Here is a 22,114-nt window from a genome sequence, read left to right on the forward strand (position 1 = left end):
TTAACATGTGAATAACGAGTAAAATGAAAGAATGGGTGTCAACATTTTCAGAGTGATTCTCTTATCAGGGCTTGGTGGCATATTGTGCTAGCAAAAAAATGCTTTCCGCCCATCTGTAATTTGACTATATATTGTCCAAAGTCATTATTGCTTCAAATGTTGGATCAAAGGGACTGGCTGCAGCTGGCTTACTGCCTTGATAATGCAATTCATGTTAGCATTGTCATTATCATTCTCTCACTAATGTAGAGCAATCAGGTGTGGAGGATGCTAATGTGGGCTTAGCTTTGCACTGAGCTCATGCCTCTCCTCATTTTTTTATTATCTTCTGTGGTTTAGTTCTGTTTAGCTCTGTCAGGTTTCGGTTGGGGAGAGCAGAGAATTATTATCATTTAAAGCAGCTTTATGTGAGAATAGGCATTTCATTTGCTTCTGTGCTCCCCCTACAGTTGGGAACTGGAATTCATGCTTTGAGCCACCACTAAAAGTCACCGTGCTTTTTTGTACATTTCTGGATAAGCTGAGAGATACAGAACCATCACCATTAATGTGAAAGAAGCACAAAGGACTGAGGTGGTGGCCTAATTTTGCAGGAAAATACACAAATAAGACACAGGTTATGTTGCAAAGAGCAGATTATGCAGTGCTGAGCCTGGAGTAACAATGGCATAGATGTAAAAATTTTACATAATGCTGCTTTAAAGGAACAGGCACTCAAATGATCCAATCTGAACAGGACCGTTTTAGACAGGATAAGCTCCTAGACATTACAAGTCCAGTTTCAACTTTTGGAAAAGAAGTATGATATGCCACTTTTAACATGTTGCCTGAATCCACACATAGACAAAAATATTTAAGTTATATAAGTATAAAAATATATAAAAATATATAAGTTATTGTATCCTTCTTGTTAGTGTAAAAAAACATAACTTAAATATAATATATGATATTAAATATAAACTATATAAAACAATAGTTATGGTTAAAGTTCTTTTTTTGACATTGATTATTGTTATATTGTTATATTCCATGCAATATCCTTCACTCTTACCCTACTCTTCTGTTTTTCTTATTTTCTAAGGAAAAGAACTGAAATATGTATAGAATGCAGATGATTATCAACTACACTACTTAGTTTTATAAAATGTCAAGCTCAAAACAGCTTTAAGCTCAAATCTGGATGTGAAGCTTCTGTCTCCACAGCTCTATAGCACCATCGCCTGGTGTCCCTATGAAGAACAGCAATGCATCATCATCATCATCACCACAACTCTCTGTATTGGTGTTGAACAGGATGTATGTATTTTCCTTATGGAAGTGTAAACATGGACATATAAAGGTGTAGATTCAGCTGTTTCTGTTAACAGTACAAACCAAATGATTTCAGAAAATCACTAGGGGGCATTTGGGTCATTCAGATTCTAAACAGTGGTTCCCAACCTCAATCTTACACCCTGCACAATTGCTTGTTTTTCTTCCCTCAACACACCTGATCGAGCAGATGAAGAAATGGCTAGAAATACTTTTTGCAGGGTAGTACAGGAGGTCCCTGAGACTGAAAGAAAGTTGACAAACATTGTTCTAAACTATTACTTACTGACTTACAGATAAGCATACAGCCTGTGAAGATTCCAGGGTAGCAGACAAGTACAACTGTATCTTTAGCATTTGCTCAGATTTTGATGTCCTGATCAAGGGTGCTGTTGTGCATTTTGGGCCCCACGAAATTATATTACACTGGACCCCACAACTCGAAACAATTCTGCCGAAAATGCAATTAATATATTTTAAGGGTCCCTGTCAAGCACTGGCCCTTAGAGTCATCCTAACTTTTACATTCCCATGCAGCGCTCCTGGTGCTGATACAAATTCTTTTCCAGTTCTGCTGCTAAAAGCAATGAAAATGTATTAGTTTTGAAAATACAAAAGGCAGTCTACATCATATATCTTAGTATCCAGACACTCTCTCTAAAGACTGCAAAATGTTGCAGATCCCCAGATGTTGGAAATAGTGCAACCTGGTTTCCACTGCAGAAAAAGGTTTACAATTTTAACACTGGCACCTTTTTTGTCACATTTTGTGCACCTCTAAACTTCACAATAAGATTTAAGAAGAGACAATCCTCTTTTGGCCAGTGCAGGGGCTAATTTGGGACAGCAGTGTTGAAGTTCTTTACTTTTATGTTGACATTTCTGACTATAGCATGACAGTACATGGGGCCATGTGAATTTCTTACAAAGTCAAAGAAGACTATTTCACAACCACAATTCTGCCAACAATAAGGGAAATGTATATCTATGTTTTACATCAATGTTTTTTTTCTGACCATAACACATGCCATTTAAAACTACAAAGAAGTAATTGCACATAATAAACTACATTGGATGGAAATATGTTATGGCAAGTTTCCTTTACCGGTCAAACAGACACTCAGTGGTCACTTTATGAGTGTACATGCTCTTTATCGCAAATAGCCTGTTCCCCCAGTCGGTGACTCATGTTGCTGCAACTCAGTAAATAAAGCAAAGTTCATCAGCCCTGTTTCTGAAGATCTTTCTTCCTAATGTTTGATGTACCTCTCTGCAGAGGCCTGATTGTCTGGACCAGGTTAACCTGCATTGGGTGAGAAGAAAAGAAGGCAGTGTTTAGCAAATTACAAACTCTTTTTAAAACTCTGCAGGGGGGCGTTGAGTATGTCTTGAGTAATTGTGGTGCTTGATCATAAGAGGCGTGGACCTGGATCTCTGTAAAAAGGGCTTTGTGACAACATTTGTTGTGAAAGGTGCTATATAAATAAATGCATTTTGAATTTGAATTGAATAAAGCATGAAAACATGATCAAGACTTTTGGTTGTTGCAGGACCAAACAGTAGAACTGATACTTGTCCAAAGCATCCATGACTCTAGAATGAGTCAAACACAAAGAATGGTGTGATAAACAAAAAGAATTCACAGAGTGCCACTGATGTGGGTGAAAGCACCAAAGCAGAATGATCAGACTAATAGTAGGTAACACAATGACATGCAGAAGGGCATCGTTCAACCTGCAGCCTGTTGAATCTTAAAAGTGGACCAGCTCTAGCAGTAAAAGACCATGCTGGACTCTTCTCCTGACAGCTAAGAGCAAAAAGGATTCTACAGTAGGCGCAAGGCCAGAAGTGAACAAATAATTGGATTATAAAAGAAACAATGGGTCAGACTTTATCATGAGATTTCTTAACCAAACCGAATGGACAAAAGTATTGGGACACCTGTTCATTCATTGTGTTTTGTTTTTGTTTGTTTTTTGTTTTTTAAGGGAGTTTATCCTGCTTTTGTTGAAGTCGCTGTCTCTACTGTCCAAGGAAGAAGTTTGTCTACTAGATATTGGAGCACTGCTGTGTGGATTTGATTCCATTAAATGGATTTGATTCCATTTAGTGAGGTCAGGATGTTGGATGATCACCACACCTCATTACTCCTCAAACCCAAAAGTATTGGATGGAGCACCATTATTCCAGAGAACACAACTCCACTGCTCTACGGTTTAATGCTGGGGGGCTTTACACCCCTCTAGCCCATGCATGGCATTAGGCATGGTGACAATAGGTTTGTGTATATTTGCTTTAGAGAGTCCTATTCTATTGACAACACTTCTGTACAGGGAATAGACAAGCTCTTTGTCAGCAATGGGTGCAACTTAGACCCCATTTAAACCTGGTCACTTCATGTCTCTTGAGTATCAGGACTTGATCCCATCACTCAAACCACACTACCTAGTGTAAATGCATATGGCTAAAATCTTATCAGGATAGAATCCAGATACTATTCATGTGAAATGACCGGGTGTAAACAGAGTCCTAAAGTAGCTGAATGCATTCATTAGATGTGGTGTCCATAAACATTTGGACATAAGTGTATCTGGTGAAGCTCAGTGCATTATCAACAGTGTTAGTGTTAGGTTTAGGGTAAGGGGCAATGTTTATGTTATAAGGTTGAGGTCAGGTGTAGGTGATGAATGGCGGTAGGACCCCAGTTGCCTGAAAGCAGGACCCCAATAAACAGAAGTAGGACTATTGGGAGATTGGACTGAGCAACAGATGGTGGGTGGTGGTGGTGAGGTGTGAGAACTTCATGAGATCATGAGACACGGAAAGTAGAGATTTGAAAAGGATGTTAGACAGAAAAAGAATAACTTTTTATTTCATAACCTAGTTTAAAAATCACTTCCATTTCATAAAAGTGATCAGATAATGTTCTGAAAATGGCAACCCGATGAATGCCACCTAGCCTTCAGGGACAAAGTTGGAACCAGCCGATGGTGTCTATATGGGGGATATTTTCTTTGCAGTCATTAGAGCCTTTATAGAGCAAAATCCCTAAAGAATGTTTACAGCACCCTGTTAAGTCTGTTCTGGAGGCAGAATACCCTACTCAACTATGAACTATTAAATTCTAGTCTAAATAAGGCATTAGCTTTGGAGACAGCACTACTCTTAGAACTTTAAACAGAAGGATTTATCAGTCTTTTTTTTTTTTTTTAGATGTGAAGCACCTTATTGACCTGGCTTGTAACTCACTCACTAACTCACATTTCATGAGTAGAAAATTCTCCACAAGAAGTAGCTACCCCCTACAAAATGCTGGATTATTTTTCTACACTGCACCAGGTTGCTTTACTGGGTTATTTCTCTTTCTCTGACACTCAGTTACCCAGCATTTGAGTCAGTAGCAAGAACAAGCTGTTGAGTTATTTTATATTAACTATTGACAAAGGACAACAGGAAAGGGTAAACATTTAAAATAAATATTTTTAAACTGATGCTCATTAAGATATATCTTAAAACAAATGCCAAATAATTGCCAGTGAGAAATTAGCTCTAATCTCACGCCACACTTCTCAATCATTTTTAATTACCCCTCCTCCCTCTCCAAAACAACCTCTGGATGAACAGGGCTACAGCTATCATTTTGTTTCACTGAGTAACAGCGAACTTCTGAAGGAGTTAAGAAGAGCAGCCAAGAGGTAACAGCAATTGGCATGCTAGCAAACTTTCCTACAATAAACAGTAAGATCTCGGAAAGATGACTATACTGTTTCCAGACTGGCTGCATGTACAGGCTCTCTCTTGAGGAATGAATGGTCACGTTCATACTGTCATGTGAAAAAGTTAAGTTACCTAAAGAAAACCTCTGTCTTTTTTATATATTTAAACAAATGGACATTTGATCTTCACTTGAACAATATTAAGAGATAATTTAATGGAACACATACAACTGAAGAAATGTCTTTAAAAATGTGTAAGAATTTGAATTTTGGAGGAACCTGTTTTATTTAAGCCTCAGAAAATGAGTTTGGTTTTCTCTTGATTGGTAAAGTTAGTGTTCCACTAGAGCAATCTGAGGTCTTCAGAAAGAAGGCTGTATATGCATATAGGAAGGAATTTTAAAAGATCAGCTGTTCCACTGTCCGCTAAATCATTTAAACTGATCATTCTGTCCTAGCAGGTTCAGTCCAACAGCCAACCACAAAATGCCTAAATAAGCCTCCATCAATTCTAAAATGACATCACATGATCTATAGGTAGCTCTTGCCACAGCTGAAGTCAAAATACAGCACCTACAATCGGACCTACTATCAGGACATCTGGAACAACATTCTAACAAATGAATATGAAGTTGAATTATTTGTGGATGTTAAGCCAGACACAGTATTTGAGCACAAGAATCATATCAGCTGTGAAACATGGAGGTGGAAATGCTTGGTGGTCATTGGAGGTGGTCATGATTTAGGGTTGCTTTTCTGCAGTAAAGTCTGGATAGCTCTCCAACATAGGATCCAGTTGGAACATTATTTTATCAGAAGGCACTTGAGGAAAATCTGAGCATCTAACTTAAATCTAAAGCTGAAACGTCACACAGCTGAAAGAATCTACATGGAGGACCGGAAAAATGTCAGAGACTGGTAGCTCATAATAGGCAACGTCCAACTGAAGCTATTAGACTGTCATAGACATAGACTGTCCTAACTTATTCCTCACAAGAAAAGTGCATTTCTAATAATTACAGTTTACAAATGATTTAAATACATTTTTTCTTCAGTTTTAGGGGTTTAGTTATAATACCTCCATAACAGCATTATCTTTATTGTCTCTAGAAGTCACTGGAGTTTCAAATCCTATTGAAATAAATGTATTTTCACTTGTGAAAATCAAGTGATAGTTTAGATTCGACCTTGTGTTACTTTGACACCTAGCAGCAGTAAATATATATAGTGAATATAATGAATGTATAATGAAACATTAAAGGAAGAAAAGATTGACAATTGGATTTTTATTTGCCACATCTACATTTTATTTTTTCTCTATGAAATTCAGCTGTTACTTTCCAGTGTTTAGAATGCGTTGGATTGAGAATTTTGACCTGTAGCCCAGTGACAAAATCAGCTTCTTAATGTGCTTTCATATCAAATAAATTCATAATTTTATACTTTGTCATGACCTAAACAGCAGTCTGAAAGACAGAATTCATGGCAAACACAAAGTAAAGTTTCCTTTACTTTAACAATTATTTACTCATGCTGCATTACCACTGGTTATACAGTAGAGGGCGACAAGTCCACTTGCCATGTTTTCCATGCGCAGGTTCACACAAGGGACAATGCAGATAAAGTTGAGAGGCAATGCAGTAAGCCTCGCTCTGCAGAGAAAGGCCTTATGAAATGGCTCATCCCATATATGACAATATTCCTGTCATAAATGACATCACAAAGTGTTTTTTAGAGCATATCATGCATATTATGAACCCCATTTTCATCATAAAGAGAGCATAAATATTTCTATTTATTTGCATTAGGTGCAGCACAGTGTGTGAAAGGTTAAACTATCATAATGACATTCCTAGTTCAATAGCAGTTTCTACTGGGGCTTTGTGTCTAAATATCATGATGCATAGCGTGTCTACAGGTATCACAATACTTTTGCCAAATCGCCCAGCTATACTTGCAGGAGCCTAAAGCATAGGGATATCTGAGGAATAAATGGTGTTTATAAATTAGAGTGTTACGAGTTTTCAGTTGACTCTGTGTATCAGTGCAAACACAGCCCATGGGGGCTTTAGGTTTGTCAGATGGAATCAATCATGCAGCAAAGTCACAGGCTAACAAATAGAGAGAGTGAAAAAAATATGGCATTATAATAGTGATATCTGTGGTGATGCCACAGGAGCGCGTCTGCACCGCGGCAGAAATGTCTGACAGATGGGAATGTCAAAAAGACTGCTCGAGAGACCGGTAGGAGACAGAACAGCTAGAACTCTTTTCCAAACACCTGAACAAAATAACATATTCAATTAGTGTTAGGATTGGGGCAGTGGTGGCTCAGCGGTTAGAGCGCCGGGATATTGATAACAGGGTTGTGGGTTTGATTCCCGGGCTCAGCAAGCTGCCACTGTTGGGCCCTTGAGCAAAGCCCTTTACCCTCTCTGCTCCCCAGGTGCTGGAGTTGGCTGCCCACCACTCTGGGTGTGTGTGTGTACTCACTACCCCTAGTTCACTAGTGTGTGTGTTCACTACCACAGATGGGTTAAATGCGGAGGACACATTTCGCTGTACAGTGACAAATACATGCACCTTTTTTTAACATTGTCATTGCTTCACACTTGCATGCAATCAGAACAGCTGGAAACTGACCACGGTCATCTTAAATGTGCCAAAAAAATGCATCCAATGAGTATTTAAAGTTGCTCATTGGTAAGAGTTGGTATGTAATGCCCAAATGCAGTTTTAAAAGCCTATTTACAACCCTGTTATTTTGCCTCAGAATGTTGAATAGTATAGTGTTGCTGGCCTCTCAGCGTCCTTTTGGTGTGGTGTGCGGTTAACTAGCTGAAGAGATTGTAGCTGCTCAGCCAGATTAATCTTTAGCCTAGCACCTGCCTGCTTCCCCAGCTTCCTCTAATTGGCCCTTCTACCTTTCTGGTTGGCCTAGTGTTTACTTTTAGCCTAGTCCATGCTTGCTTCTACGGCTTCCTCCGGTTGACCCTTCTCCAGTCAGCCCAGCTTTGGCTTTTAGTTTTTTAGTTTAGTTTTTTTAGTCCATATTTTCCTGAAGTAGCCATGGCATTTAGCAGGTTTGAAAGTCGTCTGTTTTACAGCTGTGTTTTGGTTGGGCTGGATCTTTTTTTGAAGGACAGAGACGACAGTGTTTGACTTTCACAGTATGTCAGTTCTATGTACTCTCATTATTCAACTATACCAAGGAAAAAACAGTTTTCCTTTTTAGGGCATCTTTAACACTGAAACAGAAGCAATATGGTCATGCCAGAAATGTTAAAATAACTCAAATGAGGAAATCATTCAAATCTCACACAGCCCTTATCTTATATGTATCTTCAGTCAAGGAGTTGTTTTAAGTATCGTCTTAAAGAAATACAAAAATCATGGGACAATCATCAGATCATCAACAGCTTTTTTTTGTAGGCAAATTAAAACAAACCATTCATTAATGATAGTTGCTGGAAACTATATATATATATATATATATATATATATATATATATATATATAATATTATATTTATTTTTATTTATTTTTTTAAGTTAACAAGGAGGAAATGCTAAAAAGTATATATATATATATATATATATATATATATATATATATATATATATATATATATATATATATATATGTTAACTATGTTAACTATATATATTCTCTGTATTTGTTTTCCTTAATAAATTCCCAAAATCTTGGTATTCTTGGACCACTTTCATACACATTGTTGTGAGGATTGGATTGCTTTCAGCCTCAAAAGGTTTGGTCAGGTACTGATCAGTTCTGAATCACATATGTCCCCCCAAGTCAGGATCACAACTCCATCTGGAGCTCCATCACTCCAGAGAACTCCACTGCCACTGCTCCACTGCCCAGTGGCTTTGTCCCCTTAGACTTGGTACCCTTAGACTGACGTGTGTCTTACCAGTGCACAATTCAATTGGCTTTTTCTACAGAGATTACACGAGTACAACAACTAGTTGTGCCAAGCTCGTGTCAGACCTCAATGAACGCACTAACTGTCAGGGGTGTCTGGAGACCTTTGGACATACACTGTATAGTGAACTCAGCGGCCAGCACCATCTTTTAAGACTCGGTGTTCTTGTGTACATGTAGCGCAGGGTGGTGCTAGTGCGCATCCTGGCGCGCTTCATAAATGGAGGCGCGTGTTCTCTCTCTCACTCACTCACTCACTCACTCACTTCAGCGCCTTCAGAGTCCACACGGTGTGCGAGGCTCCGTCCGTGCCGCTGTCCGTCCAGTCCTGCAGGATGAGGAGCGGAGCGCTAGCTGTGTACTGCGCTTCTCTCTGAAGAGGAGCACTTTGGGCTGAAGTTTCCAGCAGGATAGCCGGAGTTTGTCCCTTCTTTCTGCCCCGCCGTCCACTGTCCAGATGGCCGGAGCCCAGCCGGGAGTGCACGCGCTGCAGCTGAAACCTGTGGCCGTGCCGGAGAGTCTGAGGAACGGGAGCAAGTTCATGAAATGGGAGGATGTAAGTAGCATGTCCTTAGAGTACTTTCTGGCTCGCTGGCGTTAGAGTGGAGGACGGTGGAGTGGATATTGGAGCAGTTGGTTAGAAGACTACTCCTGCGCCTTCATTCAGTTGGAGAAGAACACTAAGAATACAGAGTACCTACAATAAGGGTACAATAAGTGTTAGTACTGTCAGTTATTTCTCACATCTGAAGCAGGTTCCATATTTAAGTGATAACCAGAGTATGCTTTCAAATAGGTATTCTGATGTTCATGTAGTTGAGGCTCTCATCGTGTGGTGTAGTTTCGTTAATAAAGACTAAGCCTATCCATCAGGAATCAAGTCATTAGAGGAGCAAACATCTGCACCATTCACATTGAATTCTTTAGTCCACACACCAGCACCATCTGAAAAGGGCATGTGGAACGGAGGTTGCACGTTCATTGAGAAACATTCATTGAACAGTTTGTACTCTGGTGAACAGGATTCTTCTTTCACCACCTCTAAGAATATCCCTGCTGAATATTTTGAATGGCATACCGCTGCTTACCCTTAGCTTAGAAAGTAAGAGGACTTGCTCATCGCCATCTTCCTTCTCACATTGTGTATAACTGCCATTATATAATCCCATTAAAGAAAAAGGAAAATCTCTATAGTGATTCTTACAGTGATCTAAATGATGTGAGTTTTGAAGAAGTGGAGATGGAGAACCAGTTTTAGGTTTTCTTAAAGAAGAGGAGATGGAGGACCACTTTTAGGTATTCTTAAAGAAGAGGAGATGGAGGACCACGTTTAGGTTTTCATGAAGAAGTGAAGATGGAGAACCAATTTTAGGATGTTTTGAAGAAGTGAAGATAGAAAACCAATTTCAGGATGTTTTGAAGAAGTGGAGATGGAGAACCAGTTTTAGGCTGTTTTGAAGAAGTGGAGATGGAGAACCAGTTTTATGTTTTCTTAAAGAAGTGGAGATTGAGGACCACTTTTAAGTTTTCATGAAAAAGTGGAGATGGAGAACCAGATAAAGTGTGTTTTCAAGAAGTGGAGATGAAGAACCAGTTTTAGGATGTTTTGAAGAAGTGGAGATGGAGAACCAGTTTAAGGGTGTTTTTAAGAAGTGGAGATGGAGAACCAGATACAGTGTGTTTTGAAGAAGTGGAGATGGAGGACCACTTTTAGGATGTTTTGTAGAAGTGGAGATGGAGAACCAGTATTAGGATGTTTTCAAGAAGTGGAGATGGAGAACCAATTTTAGGATGTTTTCAAGAAGTGGAGATGGAGAACCAGTTTAAGGGTGTTTTCAAGAAGTGGAGATGGAGAACCAATTTTAGGATGTTTTGAAGAAGTGGAGATGGAGGACCAATTTTTGGTTTTCTTAAAGAAGAGGAGATGGAGAACCAGATGCAGTGTGTTTTGAAGAAGTGGAGATGGAGAAACAGTTTGTTGACAAGGACATATTTGATGTTCAGTGTTTGCTTTTTTAAATTAGAAGTGGAGTGAAGAGGCCAAGTTGGCTAGTAAGCAATGAACATTATTGGAGCTTTTATCAAATTTACCTTTACCTTTACCAGAATGACTATAATAAATAAACATGTAACAGAAAAAGTAACAACAGACAAGTAATCTGTTTACTACCCATGACAAGCTATGCTAGCTGGTCTGGTAAGATTACTAACTGGTTAGAGGTTACGTTCCAAGTGCAAACATTACCTATCCACGCACATCCCCATAAACATTCTACTTGTATTATCTCTGTTACTAATAAAGGAAACTTCAGACATTCTCGGGCCAATCAGCTACATATGGGATAAGGGAAAAATGGTCTACGTGTTCAGACTTTGTCATTGTAAAATGAGCACTGTGATCTTCACAGTTTTTTAAAACTGGAGTTTAGAAGCCTGTTCCTTGAAGACAGTCAGAGAGTGTTATAGTGTTCATAGCTGCCTGGTTGTGCCATGCTGCTGTATTTTTATTTCCATTGTGAAGAGGTGATTCAGCCTTTGACAAAAACAGAAGTCATTCATGACAGAAGCTCCAAAACACCACAGGGAAGTCATAAATTATACATTCACGGCTCTCTGTGCCACTGCTCTCTACAGCATTTGTGTGTGTGTGTGTGTGTGTGCATGCTTATGCAGCCCTGTCCGTCAGTTCTTTGAGCTGAAGTGGTCAGGCTGTTTTGGCCTGTTCAAAGCTTCTGGCCCTCAGCTCCTTTCCTTGTTTTCCCAGCATGCCATTGGTATGGGTGTGGGCCCTCTGATGGCCCCGCTCCAGACCTCATATCCAGCACCCCTTTCCCGAAGTTCCCCCCTTTTTCCAGCATATTTGTCCAGTTCATTCCTTCCTCCCTCCCTTCCTCCCTCTATCTCTCTCTACCGTTTTTTCCTATGTTTTATGTAAGATGTGGGACATAGACATGAAGTTAAGCAGCAAATCAGCCTTGCTCTGATAGCATTAGAAATGGAGAGCTTTTTAAGTTTGTCAGAGCTTCTTCACAAATTTACTATCATGGCAACCTTCCCTACAGATTAAAAAAACAAGCTCAGCTGATTTCCATGGCCCTGTGTCACCAACAAGTGCTGCATTGGTCAATACTGTGTTGGAATGGGTACATCTGTCAACAGTTTGCAAGGCCAGCTCAGTTTTGTGATTTGTGTGAGTAGAATCAGTCAACAGTATGTGTGCATGGTTCAGATTATTGACATTATTGGATTTACATTGGAATTACAGCCGATAAAGATAACTAATATTGTAGCATCCTATGTTTAGCTTGTGCACACACTGACACATTTGTAGTCACTAGTGCCTGGCATTTCCATTCTTTGTAACTTGTGGAGCATAGTTGATAACACTGCCAAGTTTCAAGTCCCCCATCCAGGAAGAAACATCACTGTTGTACTAATAAACATCCTTGGGCTACACTCATAATGCTACCTTCATCTATCATTATATGTATATATGTTTCTCCTTAACAATGTAGATGTATGCATAAACAAATGTAGGCCTAAATGTAAATTATCCCATGTCTGGATGTATGTAATATATATTTATAGATTTAGACTATTTATAAAAAGACTACAGCAGGAACGTAAATAGAAAATCCTACCACAGAAGGATCTACCACACCATAGCAAAATCTATCAAACCAAAACAAGTTCTGCCAAACTACAGCAAGATTTATTCATTCATAGCATGATCTACCAAGACATAGCAAGATCTACCAAACAAGGCAACATATTTTAAACCATAGCATTGTCTACCAACCATAGCAAGACCTACTAATCCATTGCAAAAGCTATCAAAGCATTTTACAATCTATCAAACTAAAACAAGGTCAATAAAACCATAGCATGATATGAAACCATAGAATGATCTGTCGTAATATAGCAAGATCTACCAAACCATAGGATTTCCAAGTGCAGTAGTAAGCCTGGGCGCTGACGTTGCACAAAGGTTTTTGAGATTCCAATTCATCCTAAGTATTTTGGATGGGATTGAAGTCAGGGATCTGTGCAGGTCAGTCAAATTCTTCCACATCAGACTCTTACCTAAGTCGAGCCAATAGTGGACAGTCCAGGTCAATTATTCTATTTCCACCAGAGTTAACAGTTGGCAATAAACTTCATATATTCTCCTGGCATCCACCAGTCCCAGATTTATTCATCACTTTTCCAGATCGTGAAGAATGGTTTATCACTTCGGAGAACATATTTCCACTGAAGGATTGTCCACATACTCATGTTCATATAGTGTAATACAAAATTTGGCCTCCCAGCAGTATTTGTGGCAACTGCAATGTTTCTTTCTGTTTCCTGTATTTTCTCTGCATGCTCTCCAGAAGTCAAGTTCAACCCTGCATGCAAGGTGTAGTTAACACTGTAGGCTACTTGACATGCACAATGGAACCTGGAGATGCTTCAAAACCACAGGTTGTTGGTAATTGGCCTACGACTTCTCCTTCAGTCTGTGTCAACTCCGAGACAAGGCCTCAGGGGCCATTGTGCTATGACAGAACTGTCTCTGGGGCTTTGGCTATTCAATAGCCTTTCCCAGTAACAAGCAGCCCCTTCCAAATGGCCAGCGCTTCTTTTTCAGACAGAGCGATTGATTTCTCTTTTAGTTGTCCACCCGCTGCTGGACCTCTCTTGCAAAAGCTCACCCGCTTTGAATTCTCTCGCTGCGCCTATCAGAAGGATCAATTAACTTGACGCTCCCTCTTTATCTCTCGCTCCCTTTTGTCTCAGCATGGATGTGTGCAAGTGAGCCGTATTACTTGAAATAGAACCATTCTCAAGCCCCTGCAGGAAGGCTTCGCATTGTCATGTGTGTTTCATGCAGGGAATTCAAAGTGCAGGAAGATTGAGTTACAGCAGAGGAAATGGAGAAGGTTGAGACTGGCCTCCTTACCAAGGCTGGTGAAGTGAAAGTGCCAGCACTGGCGCTGTTATCTTGCTGTTTCTTTTTTTTTTCAGAAAGATGGGAGCATTTCCCATGGAATGCCATGCTATCCTCAAAGTAGCTGTCCCATCTCTCCCACAGGCAGTGAATGAGGCACTTAAGGACAGCAGGGATTTCTTTTTTATGGCTGACATAGATGTTCTGGTATATTCTGATATAATACCAACAACTCAAGGTTTCGAACCGCTCTCTGATCTTGAGTCTGTTTTGTTCTTGCAGGCAGCTCTCCTCAGCACTTGCTGACGTCATTCCGCTTGTCTTTTGGGAGCCAGCACAGCAGCGTCATGCTGTAGCTAATCTGCGCTTTAGCAACTTTCTCTGGTACCATTTTGTTGTTACTAAACAGCCCTGCATCCGTTTCTGGCAGCTGAAAAAGAAGCGGCATGTTTTTGAATAGAAGTGTCCAATAATATCTTCAGTTGCTATGTAAAAATGGCCTGAGGGGGAAAGCTGTGTGGCATGCCATGACACAAGATCTCTTCTCTGTCTTTTCAATGGGACGGCTTATGACAGAGGTCACACCAGGGGCTGAAAATGTGCTTTCTTTTGCAGGAACACAATCCTCTCTGTCTCTCTCTCTCTTTCTCTCTCCTGTTCTCTCATAAGCACACATATTGGTCCACTCACAAAGTAGTTATTTTTTGTCTCGTCATTGAAAAATACCATAATCTTTACACAAGCACTCTGCATTGTCTGTGGCCGGAAATGTGCCCACTTTCCTTAAACCATCCTCTCTCTGGGTTTACAGGACTCTACCACTGTGACTCCTGTGACATTAAAAGTTGATCCCCAAGGCTACTTTCTGCACTGGACTGATCAGAATAAGGTAAGAGCCTGTATTTTCATCTGCGTTCTAGGTGCGTTGTTTGTGGGTTATTAACACTCACAATCTAGCCGCATGTAATCCAACCTGGTATCTCCATAATGGCAACTTTACAAAGATGAAGCAATCTGAACAATAATTTAACATTTGTTATTATGGAGAGCTTTTATTTCATACAATTCCGTTCCATTCCTATTATTTTAGCCCATTCACAGCAAAATGCTATTTGTAATGGTTGTATGGCATACTGTATAACAGGACCAGAGCTCATTTCTAGGCAGAAATTTAAAAGGCTCCATTCAGGAAAAGAACATATACTGTAGGTTTTCTACCATGGAAAAGAACCTTTCCAAACCAAAAAACCAATTGTGTCAGATGTAAAGGGATGCAAAGACACTAGTACCAAACGTTTCAGTTCGGCCTAGTCTTGCATAGAACACTATCCCAAAAGGCTTAGGGGTTGTCCGGGTGCTTTTCTGCAAATGTCAGACAAGTATTGATGTTTGTTTTGCTTACTGGTGCTTTCTGGCTCGCTGCTTTCCCATGAATGCTAGTTTTTGCCCAGTCCCTTTCTTACTGTGTAGTCATGAACACTGACCCTAGCTGGGACCTTAGATGACTTCCTGAATGATTTGCTGATGCCGCCTTGGGAAAACTTTGATAGGCCAGCCGCTGCTGTGAAGATTTGCCAGTGGTCTTAGGGTTCTCAGAAAGGAAATCATGGCTCTCATTGTGTTTGGGTGAAGCTGGAGAACTGAGTAGAACCCTTTCCAAACCGATCTGTTGCAATCAGTTATTTTTCTCAGCTCTTCTGGATTTTCATTTGATCATGGAGGTCAAGGTTGGAGGCTTTTTCAAAGGTATATATGTCATCAAGTGTTCGCGCAGTGTAAAAGACAGCTGACATTTTGCAATGGTTTCAGTTCTGTAGCTTTTAATTTGACAGCAATGCTAAAACATCCAGCAATCATGCAAACTTGCACCATGTGGACAGTATTAGACAAAATATAAAAGTATTGGGACGCCTACTCATTCGTTGTTTGTTCCGAAGGAAATGTAAATTTTACTAGCATTGCTGTAAGGATTTGGTTGCATTGTGACGAGCATTAATGGGATCAGGATGTTGAGTGGTCCCCATCCCACCTCATCCTCAACTCCTCAACTCATCCCAAAAGTATTGGATGCATCATTCCAGAGAACACAGTTCCACTGCTCCATAGCTTAATGCTAGGGGGCTTTATACCCCTCTAGCACCTGACATTAGGCATGGTGCCAATAGGTAAATGTTTTATTTGCTCCAGAGAGTCCTATTATATTGACAGTACTTCCCTACAGGGACTAGACAAGCTGTGTGTGCGCATTTGCACATCTGTTTCAGCAATGTGTGCAACTTAAAGTAGTTGAATACATTCATTAAAAGGGGTGTCCACAAACACATGGCAGCATCATGTGTCTGCAAGTTTCTGTGCACCATTTCTATTTACTCCTTACCACGTTGCAGCATGTATCAGGAGAGTTCTTAGGGCTGAAGCTCACTGTGTTGTCTCCCATGACTGATTCCCTACGCTATTCATCTCTCTGCAGACAGTAATGGTGCTATGTGTACTGACTGATCAGGTTGCTGAAATAAAGATTAAGGGATTCACTCACAAGCAGATTTGCTAATGCCGAAAGCTTGTGTTGATACAGATCCAGGACAGAAGGGACTAGCTTTGATCCACCCCTCAACCCACCTTCGCACCTGTGCACAGCATAATCACTGGATATAAACTAGACTGTTAGTACTGGTCTTCTGCTAATTCTTGGTTTGTTACAGTATCTTTACTGTGTTACAGTATCTTGCAGACTGCACTGTTATGTGGTGAGGCTGTATGTAACTGCAAGGCTGTAAATCCAGAAATAAGGCTGTAAATAGTGAGTACTAATGTAGATGCTATCTAGTCAGTAGACAGTAGAAGTCTCACCTTTCCAAAGGCCTCTTTTAAAGGGCGTTTCAGTCTAGTCACACTGGGACACTGCTGACTATAATGCTGACAGCTGTAAGCTAAAACCATGTAGTCATCACATTGAGACACTTTAAATAGATTGATGGTATGCCTTGAGCTACTGGAAGAAATAATCAGAATTTTGTTCTTGTCAGAGCACATACGGTGCAGTTGATTAGTAATTGTTTATGTGGTTTTGGCTGTTATGTTGTTCTAGCTCTGAAATCGACATCTATATTGAGTAAAGAATAAAATAATATATGATGTATGAACATTTTGTGAGCAAAATATATGAACATTTTTGTGAGCAGTATTGATTTCATGGGGCAAAAATAAAATATCACTTTTAGAATTGTATTTTAGATTTTACCACCAGAGTATTCACATTCATTATTCAGGTAGAAGTGTAGATACTAGGGTTTAAAAAGACTTCTATAGAAGTTGAAGTATCAACTTAAGCTTATTACTCAAGTAAAGTGTAAAAGTACTGGTTTCAAAACTGCTTCAAGTATAAAAGTAAAAGTAATGTAAGGAAAACAAATGCCAGAAGCTTAGGCCATGCCACAGGTGCCAATCATGTTAATGTTGAAAAATATTGAGCTGCACTAGGCTGCCTGTTTTATCTGCATATCTGCTCATTAAAAATGAAAGCATTTTAGAAATGTCAAATATATTACAGGAGCATCTATGTGCACTACTGAGCACTAACGTGTTTCATGGAGGGGAAAATATGATGAGTAGTTGTAGTAAGTATAATAATGGTGCAAAAGTCAAACTTCAGAGTCATGTTGTCAATAACCTTTGTTTGAATTTTTGTAAATGTGGTGCCTAGTTGGGACATTTCACATTTCTCGAGTTAGCTACATACTAGACTACATACGTCTGCTATGCCACACTTTCTGGATGGCGCAATTTATTTATTTTATTTTTTGAACGATGACAAGCCGGAATGAAATCAAACTGTACTAAAATAGGAGTAACAAGGCTATTTTTAAAATGTAAATAGTAGAAAGTACAGATAATTGCGTGAAAATGTAAGTAAAAAATCAGCTGAAAAATATTTCTAAATAATTACTTCAGTAACGTATAGATAGCCAAAATTTCTATTTAAGTAACAAAGTATTTGTACTTCGTTACTTGACACCTCTAGATTTTACCGATATATATCACTACTGTTAGTTAAAATAAACTTTGAAAGTAAAATGTATGTTGCTGTCATGGCGTGCTAGGCCAGACACAGAGGGAACACTCGCAGAGATCGAATCCAAGCACGTTGCTTATTAACCAAATCCAAGGTAACATAAAAGGGCAAACGAGGCAAAAGAAGCAGCAATTACTGGGTACAAATGTAAACACAACACAAACGTGACAAACGAGAGGGTGAAACAAAACGAAATTGGGACTGGGAGGAACTGGGAGCAGAGCTGGCGTGAACGGCAAGCACCAAGGGGAAAACCAAAAAAGGGGCAAGAACGAAATACTACAAGCAGGGCCTGGGTTAAACCGGGCTATAAAGACAAAAGGGGGAGAGCTGGGGAACCAGCCACTAAGCAAAACTACAAGGCTGACCAAACCTGGAACTGCAGCGTGCTGCCGTGAGCGTGGGTCGCCTTACTGGGACATGGGTAGCCAGTGAATCCTGACAGTGAGCGAGCGAGCCTCGCTGATAGCGTGGTTAGCAGAGTGACCTGCTCCTGAACGCAGATACCGAGCCGAAGCTGACCTTTACACACCTTAGTCGTACGGGAAACCTCTCGGGCGACCTCAAAGTTCCAAACGATGCAATTCTTGGCATTGATCCATGGTGTTGACGCTCCTTAAGTACCCCCAGTCCCAGGTGAAACACATTAACCAAAAAAAAGGACAAAGAACAATCAGAAGTAAATCACAAATCGATACAAGTGATCAGAACCAAACACACATGAACATGAACATGACGAAACTAAGGCGGAAGTCCTTATTTGGGCCTGTGGGCGGCGGCTCTGGATCGCCCGGGGGAGGGCACAATACCGAGGGGCTGACAGTTGCGTATTGTGTATCTAGGTATCCATTCTGACTTTTATATATAGTAGTATCTAAGCTTAAAGGTATCTTTTTGACCCTGGTCTATATAAACTAGCTATGAATATTTTCTGAGTAAACAGTGAAGCACTGGATAAGAGCGTCTACTAAATGACTTAAATGTAAATGTAAACTGCAAATGATCAAATATGATGGTTTTCAATCATGTTTCTTTATTAAATTTAAATAAACAGAATATGGTAACGCTCTAGACATTTTTGACATGTCTTGTTATTTAAACCCTGATGGAGTTTTGTGTTCAATATCTCCAGTTCAGTTTTGCATTGCTGTCATATAGATTAACAAGTATTCTACATAGTGGGCTCCCAAGTGGGTAGACAGGCATATTAATAGCAATATTTTAATATGTCTACCGTATGTCTCATATATCAGCCTGTATATATATGCCTGTATTTGTATTCATGAAAGCGTCTCTCGATTGTAGACTTTGACAATGATATGCCTACCTCCTTGAGAACGTTCTTGACATGAAAGGATGTTGTTATTTTTTTCAGTAAGTAATGCATTCTATGACCATACACTTTAGTTGTCTTCTGTGGTCGTCCAGGTTTTTTGGTGTATTTATTTAATCTACCGAACTGATATGACTACTGTCAGGTTTCTGCTATCTCTCTGATATGTATGGCTTGTTTTTTCACCCTAATGGAGCCCCCTTGTATTGCCACCTCTTTGAAACGCATATTGAGCGCTCCCCAATACAGCTACCAAATGCCAAGTCAGCAACTTAGCTCTATACATTCCATCTCATTACTTTATCAAGATGTAACTGGGGAACAGGCCACACTTTACCATGAAACAGCTAATCAGTCAATTGCCTTTTGAGACTGTGAAATTGAGGCACTATGTAACAACTGGCTGTAATTCCTAAATGGTTAATCCAGTATTGCTGAATTAAAGCTAAAGGTCTACACTTCAGTTTCATCTTAATTGATTCATTTCAAATTCACTGAGGTGGTGTACAAAGGCAAAATGACATATAACTATAATTATAAATATAAATATAAATATAATTATAAATATTCAACAATGACTTCAACAGACATTGTATATCCTCCTTGACAATGCTATACCAGCATGCAAATTCAAGATTGCTAAGTTCTTACTTCTTTAATCACTCTTACTTGCCTTTAGATTTATCTTTATTATGTTAATTATTAAGATCTATGCTTAATTGGGCATACATGAGCCAATCCTGCTGTCAGCCACAAAGCATGTTAAACAAACGAGGTGATATTCTTTGGTTCATTTGGTGGACTTTATCCTTGGCTTTCATCCTTGTATCATCTTTATCCTTGTATTAACCGGATTGTGTCCCTAACCTGCTCATTATGTTTTATACTCAACAGTGTGTTTCTACTGCTTGATAGTGTTCCAAACAGTTGATTTTGGTATGCCCAAATGTTTTGCTGTTGTCTCTGATTTATTTCCTAATTCCACATACAAGACCTTTTGTACAAGAGATAATGGCACACAAATGGAACAGCTGATCTGCCAGTTGCCCCATTACCTTTAATTCTGGGCAAAGGGTTTGTAAACTAGAAGTAGAAAAAAAGTCACTAAAAGTTTGGATTCCAGTGTGATGGCATACAGTGCCAAAACTGTGTCTCTGTCCAATTATTTACGGACTGCTGTGTCCTGATAATAGCAGAACATGCACAGGTCCACAGAGATATGTGAATCTGTGTGTGCATGTGCATAACAGAGATATGCTTAATAAGAGAGAGAGGCAGAGAGAGGCACTCTTGTATCCTGAAGAGCTTGCTAATGGTGTTGGTGCTGAGATGAGTAGTGAGTTGGGTTGTCCTCTGAGACGGCTGAAAGTGTGTGAGCTCTTCGCTCTTCATCACACTGTCCTGTGGGAGGGAAGATGAGGACATGCACGTGTTTCTGAAAAATGAGGCGCTGTCCCGCCGTCTCTCTGCCAACACACCTCTACTGGAACCGTCTACTGGGACTCTTTGTGATTAGTGTTGGATTGACCACCATTGTGACTCCAGGCCTTTCCAAGAGAAGCTGTTTTTACACACACGTCTGCAGCATTCAATACACTCATATCAGTCTATTTATGGCAGCACGAGATGTTGTGCTCGTGAGATCATGAGATTAAATATTGCTGTGACGACGCACCAGTGAAGAGTCCTGACTGGCCGTGCCTGATTCAGAAGGCACCTGTGGAATCCAGACGGGTATAGCCTGGAGAGGTGGAACCATCTGGAGTTCCAGACTCCACAGATAATAACTCTTTCATATAAAAAGTGTGTGTTTGAATGCACTTGTGTGTGTGTTTTTGGGACAGAAATGTGCTAACTTGTGGTAGTAAATATGACAAGTAAACAGCAACAAAATACTAAAAGGGCAATAAAACATTGTTGTGGCCTTTTTGGTCACTGAGGTTAAGCTTATGCTCTAAGTTAAAAGGGTAGTATATAGTACTAAACACTAAAATACTTTAACAATAGTGGGAACCCTTTTTGGTGCATTATAGAACCCATTTTTGTTCATGCATCTGCATGTATGTGTACGTTTAGATAGCTTGTGTGATCATGTGTTTATATTTACTTTGATGTGTATGATGTGTATGTGAGTGTGTGACCGGGTCATGTGTGCGTGTGCCTAAAGCGCTCCCTTGGCCTGCCGAGCAGCTGCATTCTTTAGATTCCTTCGGTGCAGGACTGTGTTCCATGCTCTGCGCTCTCGAGGGTCTGGCCTTGCCGGCCCAGTCCAATCACCCTGGGATCCGGTCCTGATACACTGCTGTGCTCTAACTGACATTTAGCCTACACTGTCTTACCTGACTATTTGACCAACCTCACTGCCAACAGCTTTGCTTTCCATCGGATGGCAAGTAGAGGTTTAACAGGTCATAAAACTCACGGTTCGAATCATGTCATGCTTTTTAAGACACTGATCAAATAATTTTTTGGATCAACAAAAAAAAATTGAAGGGAGAAAAATTATTTGACACACCAGAGTGATCGCTTCAAATGTGTTTGCTTGATGTATTGACATTGTCAAATACAGAGATAGACCAATCGCTTTATGTGTTGTGTTAGCTGTCTTTGCTAGTTCTGCTAGCGTTCTGATACTAACTGTCAGGGATGTATACTCACTGTGTATCAGGTTTTTGGTGTTAAAAGTCTTTACTTAACTTCCCCCAATGAGGCAGAGTTAGTTTTACACACTTTACAAGTAGCTTTGGCTGAGTAAGTCATATATGGTAAAAAACTGACAGACTGACGACATGTTTCTACTGACACAT

At 39.9% G+C, this 22,114-nt stretch overlaps 2 protein-coding genes across 7 annotated transcripts in view; one reads left to right on the forward strand and one right to left on the reverse strand.

The window, feature by feature from the left end:
• Nucleotides 1-22,114, reverse strand: part of gpcpd1 (glycerophosphocholine phosphodiesterase 1) — a 252,304-nt gene that overhangs the window by 114,301 nt on the left and 115,889 nt on the right. The window lies entirely within an intron of this gene.
• plcb1l (phospholipase C beta 1-like) overlaps nucleotides 9,249-22,114 on the forward strand; it is a 122,936-nt gene continuing 110,070 nt past the window's right edge. For all 6 annotated transcript variants that reach the window (XM_072683188.1, XM_072683202.1, XM_072683195.1 and 3 more), the window contains exons 1-2: nucleotides 9,249-9,528; nucleotides 14,714-14,791. In XM_072683188.1, the coding sequence (XP_072539289.1) occupies nucleotides 9,430-9,528; nucleotides 14,714-14,791 (177 nt within the window). In that variant the 5' untranslated portion in view covers nucleotides 9,249-9,429. The remainder of the gene's footprint in view (nucleotides 9,529-14,713; nucleotides 14,792-22,114) is intronic.

This window comes from Salminus brasiliensis, chromosome 1 (assembly GCF_030463535.1).
Source record: "Salminus brasiliensis chromosome 1, fSalBra1.hap2, whole genome shotgun sequence".
Taxonomy (NCBI): Eukaryota; Metazoa; Chordata; class Actinopteri; order Characiformes; family Bryconidae; genus Salminus; species Salminus brasiliensis.